Source organism: Leptosomus discolor, chromosome 7 (genome assembly GCF_034619465.1).
Source record: "Leptosomus discolor isolate bLepDis1 chromosome 7, bLepDis1.hap2, whole genome shotgun sequence".
NCBI classification, from domain to species: domain Eukaryota; kingdom Metazoa; phylum Chordata; class Aves; order Leptosomiformes; family Leptosomidae; genus Leptosomus; species Leptosomus discolor.
In genome coordinates, this window is record NC_141397.1 from 35897931 (window position 1) to 35918571 (window position 20641).

Genomic DNA, 20641 nt, shown 5'->3' on the forward strand with positions numbered 1-20641 from the left:
GCTTTACTAGAACTTTACTCTGAACTTTTTGTTTAATGCATTCTGTTTCAAACCTATTTCAGCATCTTGTTGAATGAAAGAATATTTCTTTACTCTTTAGTACTTCTTTCCCACACATAAAAATGTTATGTTAATTTCTTTTCAGAGAGTCATTTCGGTGCGATAGCTGTTTTCTTAATTCATCATTATACTAGGTCCTCTTTGCTGTGGTTTGCAGGTTAAAACTGAAACACAGGTCAGCTTTCAGACTACACTTGGTGTAGCTGATATGCAATCTCAGCAGAACATTGATTCTGTTGGAGGCCAACTGCTGGCCTCCATCTCGGGAGAGGCTTATGTCTGTGGAGGACTTTTTTGCCCAGTCAGAAATAAGTAGACTCCTTAATTACTTTGAGAACGCCCCAACTTCTACCTGACAAACTTTCCTACAGTGCTTGGAAGAAACAGCTATTTTTTTCCTCTTCTTTCCTGTCCCAGTCTACAGCAGAGGCTCAGTCTCTGACATTGTCTTCCAGGAAGTCTTCTGAACAGTCGTGGCAATTTTGTGCCTGTTGCAAGCTACAAATTCTTATCCCTGGTAGTCCAATCTGTATCAAGAGCTGTGAAAGTTGGGACCTTTTAAAGTCCCAATTAGCTACCAGTTTAACTTCCAGCAAATTTAAAAGTGTTATCATTCAGGTTGCTCCACATGAGTAACCATGCTGAGAGCATCCAGTCCTGGAGGTAAGGGAAGAGCAAGGGTATGGGTTGAGATAATGGGTGGTTTTGGCACACTCTGAGTTGTGATAGTGGTCAGGAGAGGAATGTGCTTTCAGCATCAGTGTTACCCAGTTTTGGACATTCCTCAGCATATGTTGGACACTTCTTCCTCCTGTGTGGAATCTTAGGGATTTATGAGGGGCCTCCTTCTGCTGTATCAAAAAACTGGTTCCTCTTTGCTGTATCAGGAAGTGGTGGAGGTAGAGTTGTGGAGCTTTATCATCTGAATACGTCTTTGGCAGTCTGTCTTACCCGCTGGACAACCTCAACTGATCTAGAAGTCCAGACCATGATCTGTATCTGGGCAGTTTTTCCTCAAGAGTGTACTGAAAGGTGGGCTTGTTGTCATTAGGTCCCGGAGTCTGTTTCATGATTCTGGCTTGAGTTTAGATGAACTCAGGAACTCTTCCTTGCAAGCACTTGTTTCTGTGGATTGTGGATCTGCTGCGTGCCTTTTTCCCCTGCTTCCACAGGTTCCTGGAAGGTGATATGGTTTGAACCAGAAATGCCATTCTGCTCACTGAGATCCTAAAAGCTTTCTCTTTTTTCCTTTTTTTTTTTCCCGCTTCTGGGTCAAATGTTTCATGTCATTGTCAAGACCTTCTGCCTTGCAGTGTGATGGGACAGTGAATTCTCTGGTATAAACTATTCATGCTCTTAAGACTGTGTGACTTTAGTTAATAGTAGGGATGTGTCCATTGTTACGGCCAGTGGACTGAGCCTGATGTGGCGTCTGAGTCTTGCTGTGGTGTTCTTGTCCTTTCTCCACTATTTGATCCCATCTATTCTGGAAAACTCTTTGCAGCTGAAGTATGTGGGACTCTCCCCAACTCCATCCATTGTCTTCCAGTTGAGCAGACCTCTGTATCTGCAGTCCATGAGCCTCTGACAGAGCTAATTTGGTTGAATCAATCCTGTTGTGAACTCTATTCGTTGGTGGGACTTGAATTTGAGTCTTTGGGAACCTGCTCTTCGAGTCGTGGGGTTCTTGCTTAGTTTCCTGTCTACCTTTGTGGCTATTGCATCAACAGTCGGAGTATGGGAGATTTAGATGCTTATAGCTATGCCCTGCTCTTTATAACAGAATTATTTTTGCAGTGCCTAGCAACAGAATCTGAATTGCAGTATTGTCTGAGTTTTCAGAAGCCACACACTGTGTATCTGCGCAGCAGCTATCTGATGTGACACTCCCAGGATCAAACAAACGTCAGCCCCTTTTATCCTCATACATGATGTCAGAGGAACATTGCTCTCATTGCTTTGCATTAGGATGCCTGTATTTGCTCCCTCTGCCATGTAGGTGAAATGTGCAGAGTACAAGAGGTGGCGTAAGTAAGCCATTGTTGTAGTTGATGGTGGTCTAAACTTCAGCCTCCCTCCTGCTGTCTGCCTTCTGTGTGCAGTGTGTTGTGCTGTGTGCTAGGCTTGGGTGAACAACTGTCCCCTGTGGAATGAGCAGCTCTGAGAGCAATGTGACTGGTGATGTCATCTGTTGGTGGTGCCAGTTGTGCTATTCCAAGTGCTGCTTAGGTGGTTACAGTATTTGTAATGTAATACAAGGTAGCAAGTTGAAGTGGATCAAAGTGGATTAAGTTACTGGAGAAGCTGTTTTCCCTTTAAAATGGAGTAAGCATCAGACTCTTGTGGCTGAGGAGAAAGAATCGGATTAAAAGTCATGGGAAAAAAATTTGGTTCCTTTTACTTCAACACTTTATAAAGTGATTAGTTTTATCAAGAAAACATTAAAAATATGGGGATTTTCCCCCTGCTGTGTTCCCTGAGTAGGAAATGAGACCTTCAATTAAATCAGAAGGTGGCAAATTCAGAATGCATCAAATGCAGGCAGGGCATCTCCTTGCAAGAAATGGATGCAAATAATTACTAAGGTTCAAAAGAGAACAGATCCTGATATGGGTAATAATGTCTCTCAGCGCTAGTTAGATGCTTTTGGAAAGGATACTAAAGGTCACACCCTGGTTAAGATAGATTAAGATGACAGCCAGGTTCAGGCAAGAAGTGTGTTGTATGTGGGGGAGTCTGACTGGTCATAGGTTTCTACTTTGCAGTGTTAAACTGTAATTTTTTTCAGACCTTTGTCTCTAAGCACTCTCTGAAATGATGTGATGAGACATATGCATCCTACATCTTTGCAGTTTGAATCAGAGCTATCTTTCCGTAGGTTTTGTGACCCTAGTGGTTATGGCTTTCAAATTATTTGGCCTGTCTTTTTCACTTGTAAGGAATATCTGAAATTGGTGTTCAAATTTAAAAAAATGACCTTACAGAGATACAGCTGTTCTTCAGCCTACTGTTGCCTGTGACCAGCTTACACCTGTGTGTTGATCCCCTTTATAACACTAGAATAAATGATTTTCTGCTGAAGTGGTATTTTGGTTATTCATTTACATTTTGGGTTTGGGGATTTGCTTTTGGTTTGTTTTTTTTTTTTTTTTTTCCCCCCACAACCTTGTGTATGGATATTTTTAATTGTTGGCCAATTCCAACTGTACTTGCTCAATCTGACTTTTTTTTTTTTTTTTAATGTAGGTGTCATTGTGTTAATCTGCTTTCCATAGTGTAGAGTTTAGCTGGATGCTTGTGTTAAGTGTGGCACTAGCAAGCCCATTTTGGTGAAAATGAGTGAGAGTAATTTACTCTGTTTTAATAATAAATCTTTAATATTTGCTCAGATTTATTGAAATGGATTAGTAACCATTTATATAAACAACTCTTTTGGCAGAGCTGGGGAGCAGGTAAGCAGCTGTTTGAAAGGAGAGTCCTTTGCAAGCCTTTTGCTAGCATGAGCTGTGGCCTGCATATAACACCTCACAAAGTGAGTTCTCTTAGCATTTTTATTTTAAATACACTGAAATTCATTTTGATCCGTTAGGTTCCACATCAAAGAAACATCTAGCTTAACCTTCAAGAAAATGTTCCTGATAATAAACTTCTTAAGTTCTTTTAAGACTCTGAAGTTCTCCCTGACAACTGGGCCTATGCAAGGCCTTGAAAGTATTTGAAAAAGGACTTATAAAGGCAGTACAGGACATTTTCTCTCTATTAGTTTAAATTTCAGTGTCTAGTTTTCCTTCTTTGGCACTGTAGTCTTTTCCTCAGCAATTACTGGAAGGGCTGTTTTACGGCAACTAGGATTTTCACTGTGAGACAAATGGTAGTTCAATTTCTTCTATGTCTACGTCACAACTTTTCTTGTATGCCAGCTTTCTAGAGCAGCAGTAAATTGTGAAGTAAATCCTCCATGCTAGTGATAGATAATGGAGTTTCAGTAAAAATAAGCCTCTGCATTCACTGAACAGAAGTTAATTCTGAAGTCTTCAGTCTGTCTTTTTTAGTTTGTAACACCGTTAAGTCATTTAATGTAACTTTTTGTTTAGTCCCTTGAAACAGATTAAAATGCTAAGATATCACCCATCTTTATCACCGAAGGAGGAGCTTTTTGTGTGTGTCTGCGTGCTGAATGTAATTTGAATTTTTATCTTAACTGTTGTGGTATTGATCAACTCAGTCCTGGAACTGTAGACATAATGTAGCTTCTGCATAAATCAAATTGTATGAGTGGCTTTTACTAAACAAGTAGCATGCAAGTGCGTGTATCTGGAGGGATGCATAAAGAATACTTATTTTTAAAGTCAGAAGTTTGGTTTCAAAGGGTTAGTTTTTACATTACTGGAATTTTTCTGTTCAAATTAACAAAATGACACAAGCTTACTTAAAACTGTCTCAGAAACACATTATCAAAACTTGGAGATGTCCGGAAATTAATTGCTCTTCTAACAGAAGGAATCCTGCTGTAAGACTGCAGTCTAATATTATAGGTATTTATGACTGGTGGTTTTCTTCTTTTTGTTTTGGCTAAGACATCTGGGCTGCTCAGTCCTGGCCGATAATAATTACTCCACATGAGAGCTTCTGTATTTGCAAAGCAAGGGAATTGGGAGCTTGCTAAGCAAGAGTGCAGACAAGTGAAGTATAACTTTGCAAACCCAACAGAGGTCTTACATGCAGGTAGGGTCCATCTCATGTTTCTTGAAGTAGGAGGTGAGATCTGATAATCAAGTAAAGGATTGGCATTGGTGGCACTCACAGGAAACTGCACTTGATGGTAAGAAAGAAAACTGAGGCAGACTTGCCACATTTCCCACACATTACCTTACAGGAAGAGGAGCAAGCAACTCTTACTGGTGGTGTTAGAAATGCTGAGTTCAGAGATAAAGCCACCAACTCAAAAGAAGACATTCATAGAGGAGTTTTTGTCTCTAGTCCATTTAAGATCACTGAACAAAGAAGTATATGAATGATTTGGACATGTGGTGTTTGTTTTGAGTGTTATCAGTGGTGAACACAGTTGAGTTGATGCATGTCTGCTGGTGAAATGTGAACTATGAAATGCATTAGTAGCACTGTTACTGTTGATTTGACAGCAGAAGGAGTACTGGAGTTTTCCTTCAACATCAGTGACATTTGAGACTGATGCAACTGTAATAATGTAATATTTTTTTTTCTTGTGTTAATAATGCTTTCATACCCTGCAGGAGTGTAGGTGGCTTGTATAATTTTCTGATAGCGCACTGCGTATTGGGTTGTGGTGAGTTGTTTTTCTGGGAGTGTAGTAAAGCTAAAGTTAACTTTACAATTTTGGTTTTTTTCACTTGTTTTTAAGCCTGTGCCATCCAGGACCTTGCCCTTCGTGCCCAGCCTTTGTGACAAAAACATGTGAATGTGGACAAACTAGGTGAGAATGCTTCTATTATCCAAACAAAAATTTATATGAGAATAGTTTATTAGAAGTTTATATTATAAATTTTTTCTTTCTTATAGTTGATTGAAAGTTTACAGAACAAAGTTTATTCTGAGCTATAACTTCTTTGTGCACTAAAATAATTTGGAGAATTTTATATTTTAAAAAATGTGGTTACTTTTAATCTTTTAAGAAAAAATAAAAATAATAAAAAAAGAGTTGTCTGTGTTCTAGTTATTTTATGGTACATGTAGCTGAATTGTCCAGGCAGTCTGTGAGTTGAGTTGATCTTGAAATCCTATTCTAATATTTATTTATTTTGTCGAAGGCACAGAGAAAGAAGTAGGAAAAGGTTCACAGCTTTTCTGTCTGAATGGAATGTAACATTGAGTACTCCATTCCAGAAATAATAATTTCAAAAATAATGTGTACATTTCTGGGAAGCTGTACCACTAGCAAGAGAGAAGTCTGTAGTATATTCCAGACTTGAAGGCTGTCTTTTCCTTGCGCCTTTGATGCATGTAGTGTTGTTACCAACAGCAATGACTGCCCATACTATCTGTGATTGCTTGTATTCAGTTGTTCTGAGTCTTTAGAGTCCCTGTTCTAGCTACCTAGAACTGATTTTTTGTAATAAAATGATTGCCTGTGCTCATTTCCAGAACCAAAACAAACAAAAAACCTATTTCAGTGTTAGTATTCTTGCTCTAGAAAAAAGGTTTTCAGACTTTTACAATTATTTACGAAAGTTTGAATATAGTATTAGGTGATTGCATTTAAAAGTTTAATAGATGCCACCAACTTTGATTTATGATTTTTTCCCAGGTGCAAGCTACTTTCACCAGATTGCAGATTTTTGTAATACTGCATTTAGTACTTAAAACGTGCTTCTAAATACCATTTTTTCATATGTACTAGCATCCAAGATGTATAGTATGGTACCTCTGACTTTAAGGTGTTTTAAAGTTTCTATTTGAAATGTACTTTTTATAGCCACTGTATGAAGCTAGCTGGAATGGAAAAAGAGGAGAATTTATTGGTTTGTCCCTTTTTTTAACAATTTAATTAAAAACTCCAACAACTGTTTTCATAGACTGCTGACTCACTATTAAGGCTCACATCCTAATCTTCATTGAGCTCAGTGGACGTAGGATCATTTAAGTCTTCAGAAAGGTGTCTGTAATAGAAATGTCTGCTCTTTGGGCACAATGCATTACCACATGTTAGGTTCAAGCTACAGTGTCACCTTTGTTTTTTCTGTTTTGTTGAGAGAAAATTCTGTAGACTCGCTACTGTGATGTGTCCTGCTTTAGTGGGGGTGGGAGAGGGGGAGGAGGGGGTAAAATAGAGAGTTATTTCCTAAAAATCTCTTTCATTGATGAGTTATCCTCCCTTTCAAAGGCTCTGGCATTTTACTGAAAAAGTATTTTCCTTTTTAATAGATGCTGTATAGATACTAAGGTAGCTGATGGGCTATGGTGTTGTTTCTCTACAGTCATTCAGTTCGCTGTGGCCAATCAACAAAAATTCACTGTTCTAATGTATGTGGAAATACTTTAAACTGTGGTAAGCACAGCTGTGCTCAAGTGTGCCATGCAGGAAAGTGTTCACCTTGCCAATTAACAGTACAGCAAGGTAAGTATTGGAATGCCCTATGTATATCCACTCTATACTATGAAAACAAGAGGGGGAAAAAAGCCAGTACCAAGAGGCAAGTGCTTTATTTTTACTTAACAAAAACAAAATCTATTGCTAGAATATTTGAAAAACGGAAAATGTGTCAGCATCACAATATATTTAAATAAGAATATAAACATGTGCAAGCTTTTTGTGCAGATTGTACTTCCCCTTCAGTTTTTACCTCCTTATCAAAGCAAATAAACCTGGAATTTCAGCTTCTGTAGGACTGAGAAAGCTGTATTGCTGAAATAAATCTAAAGAAGAGCAACTTCATTACCCTTCTAAAATCTGACTAACAATTTTTCACGTTTTAACCTTTTATATTTGCTGTACTGCTGGAGGTATTTTTTCACTGATGTTCTCTTGTGTTGTTTTCTGTGGAATGTTGCGTTCTTTCAGTGTGTTACTGTGGAAGCAGCTTTAAGGAAGTATTGTGTGGGACAAAGGAAGAATTCTCTGATGGATTTGGGAATTTCTCATGTCAGAATATATGTGGCAAGTAAGGTCACTATAACTTATGCTTTTGAAAAGAAAAAGGTCATTTTATTCACACTCTGATCCCAATACTCTGAGATAATTTCTTTTTTTTCCAGAAAATTAAATTGTGGGAGGCACAACTGTACGCAAGTATGCCACCCTCAGCCTTGCCAGCTCTGTCCACGACTTCCTCAAGTAGTGTATCGCTGTCCCTGTGGTCAAACTCCTCTCAGCAAATTACTGGAACTAGGATGTGTTGAACGTAAAATATGCACAGACCCTATCCCGTCATGTGGAAAAACATGTGGCAAACCTCTTTCTTGTGGTAGCTATGGTAATTAGAACTTTCTACATCAGAGTATTCCAATTATCTTATTGTTTTGCTTTTTTTTTTTTAAAGTGATCTGTAACTGTTTCATTTCAATAAATAAATATTTGATTAGTCATTTTGGGTTTTAAACTTGAGTGTAAAAGCCACTGCAGAGCCTGCAGTCTGGCTTATTTGTTCATAATGATCTTAAAATCAGGAAATACATTTGACTAGAAAGCACTAACACTAGATAGCCTTTTAAATTTTGTTTGCATGCATCTTTGCTATATGGGTAGAGGAATAGAGCTGGAGGAATTTCCAGAGAATAGTATGTACTGATGTCTTCTAAAAGTCCACATAGGTCTGGGACTTCTACGTGGAGACTTTCTACGTAGGAAGAAATTACTTTGTTCAGATGCCTCTAGTAAATACTCATTTCCTGCTGCTTTAAGAGGGTTACGAAGTAAAAAACAGCATTGGAAAGCTGGAGAAACTTAGTGTGCAGAAGCACTTTGACACTTCAGTTAATGCTTTAGATAACTCAAGTGTATTTAGCTTTGAGATTGTGTGAAGCTCCAATTTTAGAGACTACATATTTAATTGTGACTTGTTAGACTTCTGAGGGGGGAGAGACCAGTGCTGTCAGGATGAGGGCTTCTTACTAATGACTGATCCATTCCGTCAGTCCAAGGACAACAAGTAGAAAGGGAGTGCGTAATTTAGCTTTTTGTTGAGTTTCAATTAACCTAGTAAGTAAAATATGAAGGTATGTATAGTAAGTCATTCTTTTGGGCTGAAAAGGAATGAAAAATTACCTAAAATTCCTGGAATTTGGGTAAGATAGTATTACAGATTTTTTTTTTTTGATATGCATCAATGTAAAAAATATTTTAAATTATGCATTTTCAGTGTTAATTGTAGACCTCAAATGCTAGTCTATAGATTCAGGATTAAAAAATTGAAAATAATTGCAAAATTTTATGCACATTTAACTCGAAATAGTTAATTTGTTTGGAAACTCAGCTGCACATAAGCTTAGTGTCTTTGACCAGTAATGCTCCTAATAAATACGAAGTTCCAGATCATGGATTTTATTTTTTTGTTAATTGTCGATCTGTGTATTTTCATTTTGCTAGAATTTGTTCATACATGTGAAAGCCTTTGCCATGAAGGAGACTGTAGACCGTGTTCTCACACATCAAATATTTATTGTAGGTGTGGCTTCAAAAAAAAGGTGAGTGTATAAAGCTTGACCATGGAAACAGGTAATCTTTGTGGTTTTTAAAGCTGTGGAGAAAAATGAGCTGAAGTAGTTGAGGAAAGGAAAGAAGTATAAGAGGTGCTGTGCTCCTTAGTTGCAAGAACTTCCGTTGGATGCTAACTGATAGGTGCTAACTGAACTGTACTGTGAAGTGCTAACAGGCTCCTTACTGTGAAGGCAAGTTTTTGAAGTGTTTTTGCAGAGTTTACACAGAATTCTGTTTGTTTAAAAATGCTGCAAAGTCCTATATTATCCTGCAGTATTTATGTAGTACAAAGAATTGTAGTTTTATCAAGAGTAATGTGAACTGAGAGAAAAAAGGTAGACTAACATAAAAAGCAAACTAAAAATGTAGTAGTAGCTTGTAGATCTGCTGTAGAATTTTTTGGAGAGAATATGAAGTTTTTACTGGTCCCCATTGTTCACACATTTATATATTCACCCAGGAGATTCTTAGCAATTGTTATAAAATAATTAGTATATTTTTAAACTATACTACTTTCTGTAGTCATAGCTTTGAAATCTTTGGCTACTATCATAGGAGCCTTGATGACTTTTCTGACCTGTTACATGTCACCTATAAGTAGAGATAGCTTCTGAATATGTAAGTTTGTAAGTACATAGAAATGACTGAGAGTTTGCTTGAGGTTGGAACAGTTTTCTCCTGCAAGTTTGTTGAAGGTAGTTATGGAGTAGAAGGCTTCAGATTATCTTACGTTTTGAGGCCTGAAACAAAGTAGTGAGGTTTGGGGTTTAGTTTATGCAGCTTCTCAGACCCCAGAAAGCTGTTTCTTGAAAAAGTATGAGTGAACTGCAGTGATCATTTAAATCAGTCAGGAAAAATGTCATGCTCAGAAATGACAACTCAGAATGTAAAGTTGACTGAAGGTCCAGATGTAGTTGATCAACAATGTTCTTTTCATCCATCACCTTTTATTTTCATGTTGAAGTCTTTAGTCTAGGCAAAACTTATTTGATCATGAAATTTCACTTCTCTCTGTCTGTCTTTTTTTAAATTTTTTTAATCAAGTCAGACTTGCATTTTTTGGGACAGTTGGTTAGAGCACAAATTTATGCTCTCTATCAGTATTCTCTGGAAGAGCTTTTTTGGTTTCCTCCATGCAAATTTCTGGTTTCTTGGGACAAACTTGTTTCTGTCACTTCACAGCACTATCTGCTGAATTAAATGGGGAATACAAAACTGCAGTTGTTTGAAATTGGTATTTAATACTGAAGGAAAAAGTATTGTGTTAAGAGTCAAGGATTTTTTCCCAGCTTTTGTTTCACTTTTGTATACAGAAATGTAATAGACACTAAAACTGAGAGTGCTGCTTTGTTCTGCATCTTGTGACTAGTAGTTTCCTAGATAAGTTTCGGTTATTCCTTCTGTTTTAACCTAATGGCTCTCTGTTTGTTTCCTAGGAAGTCCCATGTGCTCTCCTCAGAAATAAAGGTACAGTGTTATGTTACATATATAGTGTGAAATTGTTTTAAAAATGATACACAGCTCATTAATTTTGGGCTTGAATGATGAAATTGGCAAACATCTGATCAATACTCTGCTTTTATCCATGCTTCTATGCCAAGTTTGTCATTTCTTGAGGTGATGCTACTTTTGGGAGAAGGTTTGAAATAAACCTCTTTTATTTCAGTCCACCTTTTACCTAAGGAAAGACTTCTTCAGCATTTGATCTTGAAGATTCCAGACAAGCTGTCTGTTTCAGTTTGGACAGTTTCTAATGCCACCTGCCATATTCAGTAGGTTGCCCCACCCCTGGCATTCTGCCTATCTTTGGGTCAACTTGCACAGCTCACATGCAAAGTAATGCTTTGACTCTGCTCTTGCCCAAGTCCCTGGGGAAATAAAAGCTTTGATTCTGCTTTACAGTTGTATGCTGCTGGTCTTTGCATCTGAGCTTGGCAGAGAGTTCCCATTTAACACTTCTTGGTATTCTGGATATAGCATCTCAAAATTTGCCTCAGTGAAATGTTTACTTGATGGCCCCCTGTCATACTGAGGTACTTATTTGCAAGAGACATAAGGAAGTAATATGCATATTTCCTAATTTGAGCTTTTGTCTATGAGGACTTTGCTCTTCAGAATCCAGAAGTGATTGCTTTTGTAATCTGTGGATGATGATAAGGATGTGCTTTGTTAGCAGTGTTTTCATGAGCATATCAGCAGTAGTTGTATTTAGCTGACTTGTACTGCCTTACCGATTTGAGCAGTCTTAAATTGGATGTTTGTGGTACTCAGTGTATCAGGTTATCCTGTTTTCTGTGTTCTATTGTGCAGAGTTCATGTTGTAAGGACTAATGTGAAATAAACTAGTTTCATGTGTTCTGCTCTCCAGAATCCTTTTCTGGAGGGAGAGCAAGTAATTTAAAAGTTTGCTTGCTGACCTACACTGTATTAATCTCTTCTAGACCATACTTTGCAACAGCCTTAGCATAATATTGTGATTGCAGCTTTTGTTCTCAGCATAAGCAAAGACATAAAGGTTTGGGTTTTGTGACTGGTTTTTTTGTTGTTTTGTTTTAATAGCTGCTATTACATTCATGTGTGACAAGCGATGCAACAAGAAAAGATCGTGTGGACGACACAAGTGTAATGAAGTTTGCTGTGTGGTAAGTTTACATGTGGTTTTATAAGATTGTTCATTCTGATGCGTGCTTGGTCTTGATTGTGATGTTCAAAGACTTTCTTACTTTTGTATTTTCACATTTTTGGCTTGTCAATCTGTTCCGTGTGAGGACAGCCTGAGAGAGTTGGGGTTGTTCAGCCTGGAGAAGAGAAGGCTCCGGAGAGACCTTAGAGTGGCCTTCCAGTATTTGAAGGGGGCTACAGGAAAGGCAGGGAGGGACTCTTTGTCAGGGAGTGTGGTGATAGGACAAGGTTTCACACTGAAAGAGGGGAGATTTAGATTTGATATTGGGAAGAAATTCTTTCCTGTGAGTGTGGTGAGGCACTGGCACAGGTTGCCCAGAGAAGCTGCAGCTGCCCCCTCCCTGGCAGTGTTCAAGGCCAGGCTGGATGGGGCTGGGAGCGACCTGGTCTGGTGGAAGGTGTCCCTGCGCATGGCAGGGGGTTGGAACTAGGTGGTCTTTAAGGTCCTTTCCAACCTAAACCATTCTGTGATCGTCCAGTCTCTATTTGCAGTATTGGTCATGCTCAAAAAGTTTGTGTATGTGCATTTATTTTGCAGCATATGTTTTGTGGATATCATCATAAATAAAAAACATGTTTCAGCCTAAATGCAGTTAAATCAGTGTAAAGGTGCTTTTTGTCAATGCAGTGATTCCAGGGGGAATGGGAGGGGAACGATATTACTTAATACAAGAAGCATAAACTATGAGGTATTAACAGAATCCACTTTAAAAGTTGTGTATCCATACAATGATGGAAAAACTGTATAGATCAGGCCTAAGCTACTTTTTTGCCTTTTACAGTTTCTTGAATTAGTAGATTATGACCTCGCAGAGAATAATAAACCAATGGGCTTTATAGCTTAAATCTGCTTTTCTTTTCTGCCTTCCCCTAGGACACAGAACATAAGTGTTCTTTGGTTTGTGGTCGTAAACTCAACTGTGGGCTTCACAGATGTGAAGAACCGTGTCATCGGGGCAGTTGTCAAACATGCTGGCAAACAAGTGAGTTACGTGCAAGAGTACATTATTTCTTACAGAAATTTATTCACTTAACTGGTCAGAGTTGGACAGTGAAGGTGATACAAATTGACCAGAACTTGAAGAATTTGCAGTTGATTTGAATTTATGTTTTTTTCATGAAAGAAAAAGTTTTTGTTTTAGATGAGTTTACTAAGTGTTGGATTTCAACAATTAAAATTGAATTACGGTGAAATATATTCAGTTTATCCAGCAATCATTTAAAAAATTTGAGGAATCATGCGATGAATAAAAAGCAGTTTAGAAAGATAATAAGTTAAGTGAACTCTTGATTAACAGTGTAATAACTGTTAAACATATTGAAGGATGTAGCAGAATTTGTTTAGCTGCTTAGAATTCAGACTTTCCCAACTTGGTACTTGTGATTTTTCACTGGACAGGATCATTTGAAGAAATAAGAGATGTCAGTCATGTGTGTCTTAGGCTTTCTGGTCACGTTCTGGATGGTGAAAATTAGTACTGAATTGCTAAGAATGGATTAACAGCCAGCAGGTATTAATTTTCTTAGGCTTGCTGAATTTTTAAAGATTTAAACTGGTGCGATAGCTTTAGACAGCTATGTACTGTGCCTGTTGAATATACTAGTTTTCTACAACTGCTTTTTACCACTTGATGTAGGGGACCATATGTTGATCATTTTGTGTCATTATAAAAGGTAGATAATATTAAATTTTCTGATTTTGGCCTGAAGCAGACAGAATGCTTCTATGTTTCCTTCTGCTAGCAGAACCTTTAGTTGATCCGGGACATTTTCAGTTTAATTTTTTTCTCCTTGATCTCATATTTTAATATGTTTCCCCTTTCTTTACGTAATGTAGCTTGTCACAGAAATTATAAGCTATTTATTAAATGCAGTTTTTGAAAGTTGGGCAGAAAAAGCCCTTAATGGATTCTTCAGCTCGTATCCATCCTTCCACTCAGTGTTCGTTGAAGAAGTTTGAAAGTTTTCTTTAAATCCATCACAGCTAAGTCTTATAGCTGCGAATTCTAGGTTTATTTTTGCATCTGCTGTGATGTGCAATAAAACTGTGAGGGGAGAGTGTTTCTAGAATGGAATATAAATACTCACCGGTAGTTCCCTTTCAGCTTTCATCAAATACTGTCTTTTGTCTAGTAGTTCTGCAGTCACTGCTGGAGAAAAATGAGTCTTCTCTCTCAGAAACTGGATACTGCTTTGGAACTGGAGGGGACAGTGAGATGTTGAAAGTGTGAACCAGACTTCATGGCATTGGTGAAAAGGAGAGAGAAAGGGGTGGTACATTGTAAGGATACTGTTCACAGCAGAAGTGTCTTAGCTGCAGTAGTACCTTTGTCTCTCCTATACCATATGCACATGGACATAGTCAAAAAACTCCATTTTTATGGAGACCAACTTTTCATGGAAACATCTTGGAAAAGAGAAGGTACTAGAGCCTCTAAAGCTTGCCTTGGTTGAAATAGCATTGTAGACTGTCTTAATAGCCTATGAATATGACATGCATGCTGACTGTATCTCTCTTCAAAAAGATAAATGTTTCTGTGTCCAAGCATGGGCACAGAAAGAGAGACTCTTGGTCTCTGGTCTTCCATCTTCCTGGACGATTTGTGGCTTTAAAGCCTAGAGGGTTACAGGTTGTTTGAAGACCTGTAGTGAGAGATGACAAAAGCCCTACTCTTTCCCATGCTTGCTTTCCAAGAGAATCCATGGACATTCTGAAAACTTCTCAGCTTTTTCTTCTGCTTCTTTCTACTCCTTCCTTCTAACCCTTAACATTTTATTCTCCCCAGCATTCTTATCTGCTGGAATTTATTGTAATTGAGTGTCCTTAGACAAAAATTACTCAATTGTAATTGAGTGTCCTTAGACAAAAGTTCTAATCCTTTCTACTAACTGCTGCACTCTGAGATACATAGACAAATGAGTAAGACCTGGCCTGAGATTTAACTGACTGAACAGACCATAAAAAACAACCGGACATGAGAATTTTCTGAATATAACAAAAAACACAGTGAAAAGATGACAAAAGTTTCAGTGCCGTGAGGAATGGATGGATCTCACAGATTTAAGGGTGAGAGATTTCTGAGCTTCACAGATAACTGGAGGAGAGAGGTGTTTGGAACCCTTTTGGGAGTGGAATATTGCAAGGTCAGCACAACTTAGGTGGTTGCGTGATGCTGGGATAACCTAGCTAATGATACCAGAAGTAGCAGATTTGGGTACAGATGTAGCTAAACTGGGAACAATGGGGAGAAATTTGCTTTGGTAGATTACCTGGGAGGAATCAAGGTGGATTCATGGGAAAATGGAAGGAAGGGCAGATGAAAGGCACCATTTGCACAAATGAAGCTCCTGGTCAGTGCGCTTCTCTGACAGAGCCCTGTGCTCCTGATGACAACGGCATCCTGTCCTAGTTAGACTTAGTGTCTTTCAGTGTCATCTCATTTTCTGTTCTGTGTGTGAGAGGTCTAAATGCCAGCAGCTAGAGACTTGGCTGCAGATCATGGAAGCACATAAATCTCTATCCTAGCAACTGTAGAGACCAGATAGATTTACTGTGTGTATGCCAGCAGCTGAAGAATGGGGTCACAAGTTACAGGGACCCTTGGCCTGGGTGCCAGCACCTGGAGAGACCAGGGGAGTGTGCGATTCCCGTGTAATTTGCTAATGAACTTGCTTCAAAGCTGTACTGATAGGCTAGGAGGAGGAGGTCTGCCTCTGGAAATACCCAGTCACTGACTGAAACCTTGGGTAAGGGGCCTGTCCAGGTATGGATAGTACAGAGCCTATGCTAGTATTTGCCATCCATGAAGGCGGTGTGCCTGTGAATCTGGAGTGTGTGTGCGTCTTCGCTAGTGAGCTCCAGTCCTGATGAGCTGGAGAGGAGGAAGAGGACTTGGCTATTGGTATTCCTGTTTACGTTGTTGTTGTTCATCTGTCCCTGTGTTAGTCTGTGTGTCCAGTCATGTTATGTCATGTTTGTATTTTGTGTCTTGTCTCTCTGGAATATGTGTTCAGTCTTGCGCTGGCTGGACCTGCATATTGATCCAGCAACCATCATATCCATGGAAATGGGACAGTAGGAACCTCTGGGGTTTTAGAGTTCAACAAATTTTGCTTTGATAGACTAGGAAGGAGGAATCCCGTGATTCTCAGACAGAGAACTTTCTGAATTCAGTAGCTCCCTTAATACACTTGTCTTCTCTTCAGGTTGGAATTGTTTTGTGTTTCTATTGCCCCATTATTCTCTTACCTCTTCCATCATTCTCTCTTGTTCTCCCTGATCCACTATCTCTTTATCTGTTTATAGAACGATCATATTCTCTTTTTTGTTCTCAGATCTCCTTCTGTATGACTTCTGATGTTAATATTTTCCTTAGTGTCCTGTTTTTCTAAGGATTTACCTGTTTGAACTGTAGATTGCATTCCAGCCTCCTTCCCAGTTCATTTATAGTCTGAAAGGCAGGAGTGAACTATTTTAATTTTTGTGCAATGTCAAGTTTTAGTTGGGGTGATGTAGGTAAGTATTTCTATTCCTTTCTTTATTTTATCACTGAGAATTGGAATTTTATGATAAGAGTTTAAAATCTATTTCCCAAATGTGGAAGGAAAAAAAAAGAAGAGGAAAACTTATACTGCCCGAGACAGAGAACTTCCGAAACATACAAATTTGGCTTTGCAGGATTTGGACAGGTTTGTAAACTGCTTATGAAGATCTATGTAATACTAAATGACATAATGAAGTATACGGAAGAAATTACAGGAAGAAGTCTACAGACTGGTGGCCTTTTGGTAATTTTCTTTGGAATCTTCCCGGTACCGTGTGCAGGGCTTGCCAAAAGGACAAAATCTAACCACTGGTCTGAAAAAGTGTTGGCAGGGGGAAGTTTGGAACACAAGATTTGGATGATGTGCTTTCTGGAAGGAAATTCAAGAGAGATCTCCCCATTTTTAAGTCAAGGAACAGCAACAGCTTTAAACTTGTCAAGAGCATTTCTCTTGCTCGTGTTCAAAATGTTGTTGTCAAAGAACCACTCTCTAAAAGCAAGCATAATTCCTAATGAAGTGATCGTAGTCCAGTTTTCTTGTAGGACCTGTAACAGCTAATAAATTCACTATATAGCGGTGCTTAATACCAAAACCCAAAGCTGGAGTAAAACATTTGCTTGTTTTTTATAAAGATTTCTCACAGTGGAGACGTGCAAATACGTGTAGCCATTTGAATATATTTGATTTGTTTTTTCAGGTTTTGATGAGTTAACTTGTTATTGTGGTGAATCCGTGATTTATCCCCCTGTCCCCTGTGGCACTCAGCCACCGGAGTGTAAAAAAACATGCACCAGGCCACATGACTGTGACCATCCAGGTAAGTCAGGCCATTCAGTTTTGCTTGGTTTTTTGTTTTGTTTTGGGTTTTTTTAATCCAAAATGTAGAAAAATGTACATAGGTCTGTTTGAAAATATACTTGCTTTTTTATTAGATGCTTTTTCAGTAGTTGTGAGTATTTCCAAAAGCCTATGTGTAAAAGCCAACCGACTAAAAACTTGCCATGAGTACTAGTAGCGGTACTTGTGACTGGTTAAAGCTTGGATTTTTTTCTGATAGTTATTAGTAGCTACAACACAATTAAATTCCAAAGATTAAGTGGTCTATTGAAAGAGTAGGATAATCTAGTTCCTTGGAACTACATTGGCTGATGCAAAAAATATAGGACAGATCAAACAGATGTGCTTTCTGACAAACTCTGTGTGATAGTATAGCCCTGCTCAGAAGTTACAAAATTCTCTGCTATTTCGTTTAGAAAGTACAGAATATTCACCTGAAAACCTGCCATCATAATTTTTAAAGAGTACTTTAAAGAACAGCTTATCCTTGCATGAAGCATCATACTTCCCATAAATTGTGTAGTTCTGAAATGCAAACTCGTGTTTTTACTGTCTCTTTTAATGCATTTGATTGAAGTATGCTAAAGAAACTGTGCTGGCTCTTTTATTTCTGTGACTGCAGTGTACCATTCATGTCACAGTGAGGAGAAATGTCCACCTTGTACTTATCTCACTCAGAAATGGTGCATGGGCAAGCATGAAGTAAGTCTGGACAGTATTTGAATACTAACAATGTTCTAGGACTGTAGGCTTAGATTTTTGTGGCCTCTTTGGAATGGAGTATGTTACTGAAGTTTGAGTTTAATGTGATTAAATTAAAAAAGTGTATCTTTTATACCATACGCATTCAGGCCAACTGCTATTTTGGACTATGATATAAAGAAAAACTCAGTCTTTGTCCTAAGATATTAAAGTATTGTGATTCTTGCGTGGACAGTGCCAAATGAAGGTGTGAACAGTAAAAGTACTTTGGGATTTGCATTTATAATTTTTCATTGTTTGTTGTCATGTTTTTCCTTCCCTTTTCCAGCTGCGCAGTAATATTCCTTGTCATCTCACTGACATTTCCTGTGGACTTCGCTGCAATCAAATGTTAAAATGTGGAATGCACAAATGTAAAAGAATCTGTCATAAAGGAGAATGTCTTATAGATGAAGACTGTAAACAGCCATGTATCATTCCAAGGCTGTATTGTAATCATCCCTGTATGGCTCCATGTCATCCTTCTTCAGCCTGCCCGACAACATCCTGCTCTGCAAAGGTCAGACACCCAGAGAAAACTCACTGCAAATTCACAGGCTAATTGTATGGTGTAATTATTAGCCAGTAACAGTAGTGACAAAAAGTGTCATGTTTTTATATTGATAGCATGACATTGGTTCCCTAAACTTAAAATACTGATTTTTTTAAAAAAAACTGTATCACTTTTAGCCATTATTCCACTAAAATGGGACTTTTTAAAGGAATAAATTTACCTCCCTCACACCCCTCCATGGCCATAAAAAGACAAAAGTTTTAAAAAGCTGCTCACTTGTGTGATACAACAGGTTGATCTTCAGTGTGAGTGTGGAAGAAGAAAGGAGAGTATGATTTGCTCAGAAGCATCTAATACATATCAAAGGTTTGTACTGTAATAATTATTTTAATTCTTTACTGGACTTACTTCTTTGCAGTTTGATTAAATTTCAGGCTTGACTAAATATGTTTAATTCACAAGTTTTTTCCACGCTTTTTTTATACTTCCACGTACTTCCAGTTTCTTTTTTTGTATTCCCCTGAGCTTCCATACCAGCTATGCTGTACTAGAACACATTCCTCTTTTCACTGTTGTTAGTCTAACTGTGGTAGTGTGTCAAAGCTTGAATCTCCTATCTGTGAAGCTCTGCTCTACCCACGCAGAGCAATTAGATACAGACTAGTTGGGCAGGTTGAGATGCAGGCTCCTGAATGTAGGTGATTACATACAGCAGTCCATGTGTGAGTTTCTGTCTAAGCTTCCCTTAATGTGTGATGGAACCTAGTCAATACCAATGATGGAAGCTACAAAGAGTGATTTTAAGTCATTCTGAAACAGCTAAATTTAGGCAGGAGTGCTTTGGCATCTAAATCTTAGTTATTAATATGCAAACTTGAGTCCTACCCAACTCCATTTATTGCAATAGATTTGTCTCTAGATACCATTTCTAAACTGACTTCTCTTTCTTTCTTACAAGAGAGGGCAAGGAAGAGTCAGGGAAAAGAAGAAAAGTAGGGTTTTGGAACTTTTAAATTGAAAATAGCAATAATCATCATCATCATCTTAGTCTGAGGCTGTGTTTGAGAGTGAGTCAAAAAATTAATTTAGAATGTTGATATGCAACTAGAGTTCCGCTCTGTATCCCAGTTGATAGGAGAGCACAGTCACAGATTCTTCCTGTCTTTCAAAGAAAGCTTCCTACTGATTGTTTTGTTTGGAACTGCTGTTTGCGGGCCCAATAGTAGCCCAGCTCAGGATATGCTGTTTTGTTCCTGCTGAACACTGCCCAGATTCAGATTCTGACAGAAGATGGGTTAGCATCTGTGTAATAGGTGCTTGATACTTCCTAATGAAAACGAGGAGCAAAATGTACTAATCAGGAACAGGTAAGAACAATTGTAGTCAGTACTGAACTGAATGCAAGGTATATTTACAGGACTGATGATCATTTTTTCTTTTTTAGAAGAAAAGGGTTTTTTTTTTTGCTAAGGTCTATTGCTATGAATATGGATCAGAAGACTGACTCAGTTTTGAAATACCAGTTTAAATTCACACATGCTTGTCACTAATGATAATCTGGGAAGGTAATGTCATTACAAGTCCAAATTTTTGAAGGCTGTTATTTCTCCGCTGTTTCTATAGCTCAGGCACTGCAAAAGTATTCATATAAGGAAGATGGTTCTTTGAAGTCAGTGACTGAGTCCTTGCCTGCATTAGCTGAACACATATGTATTTATCTAGTCAGAGCCCAATTCAAGAGGAAGGGAAAGAAACAATTGGTTTAAAGCAAGTGTTTGTGTCTGTTCCTTCAAATGTGTTCATATATGTTTATAAATTACTCTTGGCCCATGCGATGTTAATAAAAGCAGCATTTAATGCCAGCTAAGTTTGCATGATAACTCCCAACGGTTCAGGTTGCTGAAAGACTAAACTATTCTGATTTTGTGGGAGCTAGTTTGGCTTTTTTTCCCCACCATCTACACATGTAGGGAGAAAAAAAAAAACAAAGTAACAACAACAAAAAACCAAACCAAAAACCAAACACAACAAAGTGACTCTTGTAGTAATGCTGTGGAAAGGTCAGCAAGTTAATGGGGAATCCAGGTTTT

General features: G+C 38.1%; 1 protein-coding gene across 1 annotated transcript in view; it reads left to right on the top strand.

Moving 5' to 3' along the window:
- Nucleotides 1–20641, top strand: part of NFX1 (nuclear transcription factor, X-box binding 1) — a 71823-nt gene that overhangs the window by 24592 nt on the left and 26590 nt on the right. The window contains exons 6-17 of the mRNA XM_086467776.1: nucleotides 5441–5512; nucleotides 7014–7153; nucleotides 7598–7697; nucleotides 7792–8009; nucleotides 9122–9219; nucleotides 10669–10699; nucleotides 11792–11874; nucleotides 12789–12897; nucleotides 17157–17276; nucleotides 17919–17998; nucleotides 18327–18557; nucleotides 18844–18917. Coding sequence (XP_086323902.1) covers nucleotides 5441–5512; nucleotides 7014–7153; nucleotides 7598–7697; nucleotides 7792–8009; nucleotides 9122–9219; nucleotides 10669–10699; nucleotides 11792–11874; nucleotides 12789–12897; nucleotides 17157–17276; nucleotides 17919–17998; nucleotides 18327–18557; nucleotides 18844–18917 — 1356 coding nt within the window. The remainder of the gene's footprint in view (nucleotides 1–5440; nucleotides 5513–7013; nucleotides 7154–7597; nucleotides 7698–7791; nucleotides 8010–9121; nucleotides 9220–10668; nucleotides 10700–11791; nucleotides 11875–12788; nucleotides 12898–17156; nucleotides 17277–17918; nucleotides 17999–18326; nucleotides 18558–18843; nucleotides 18918–20641) is intronic.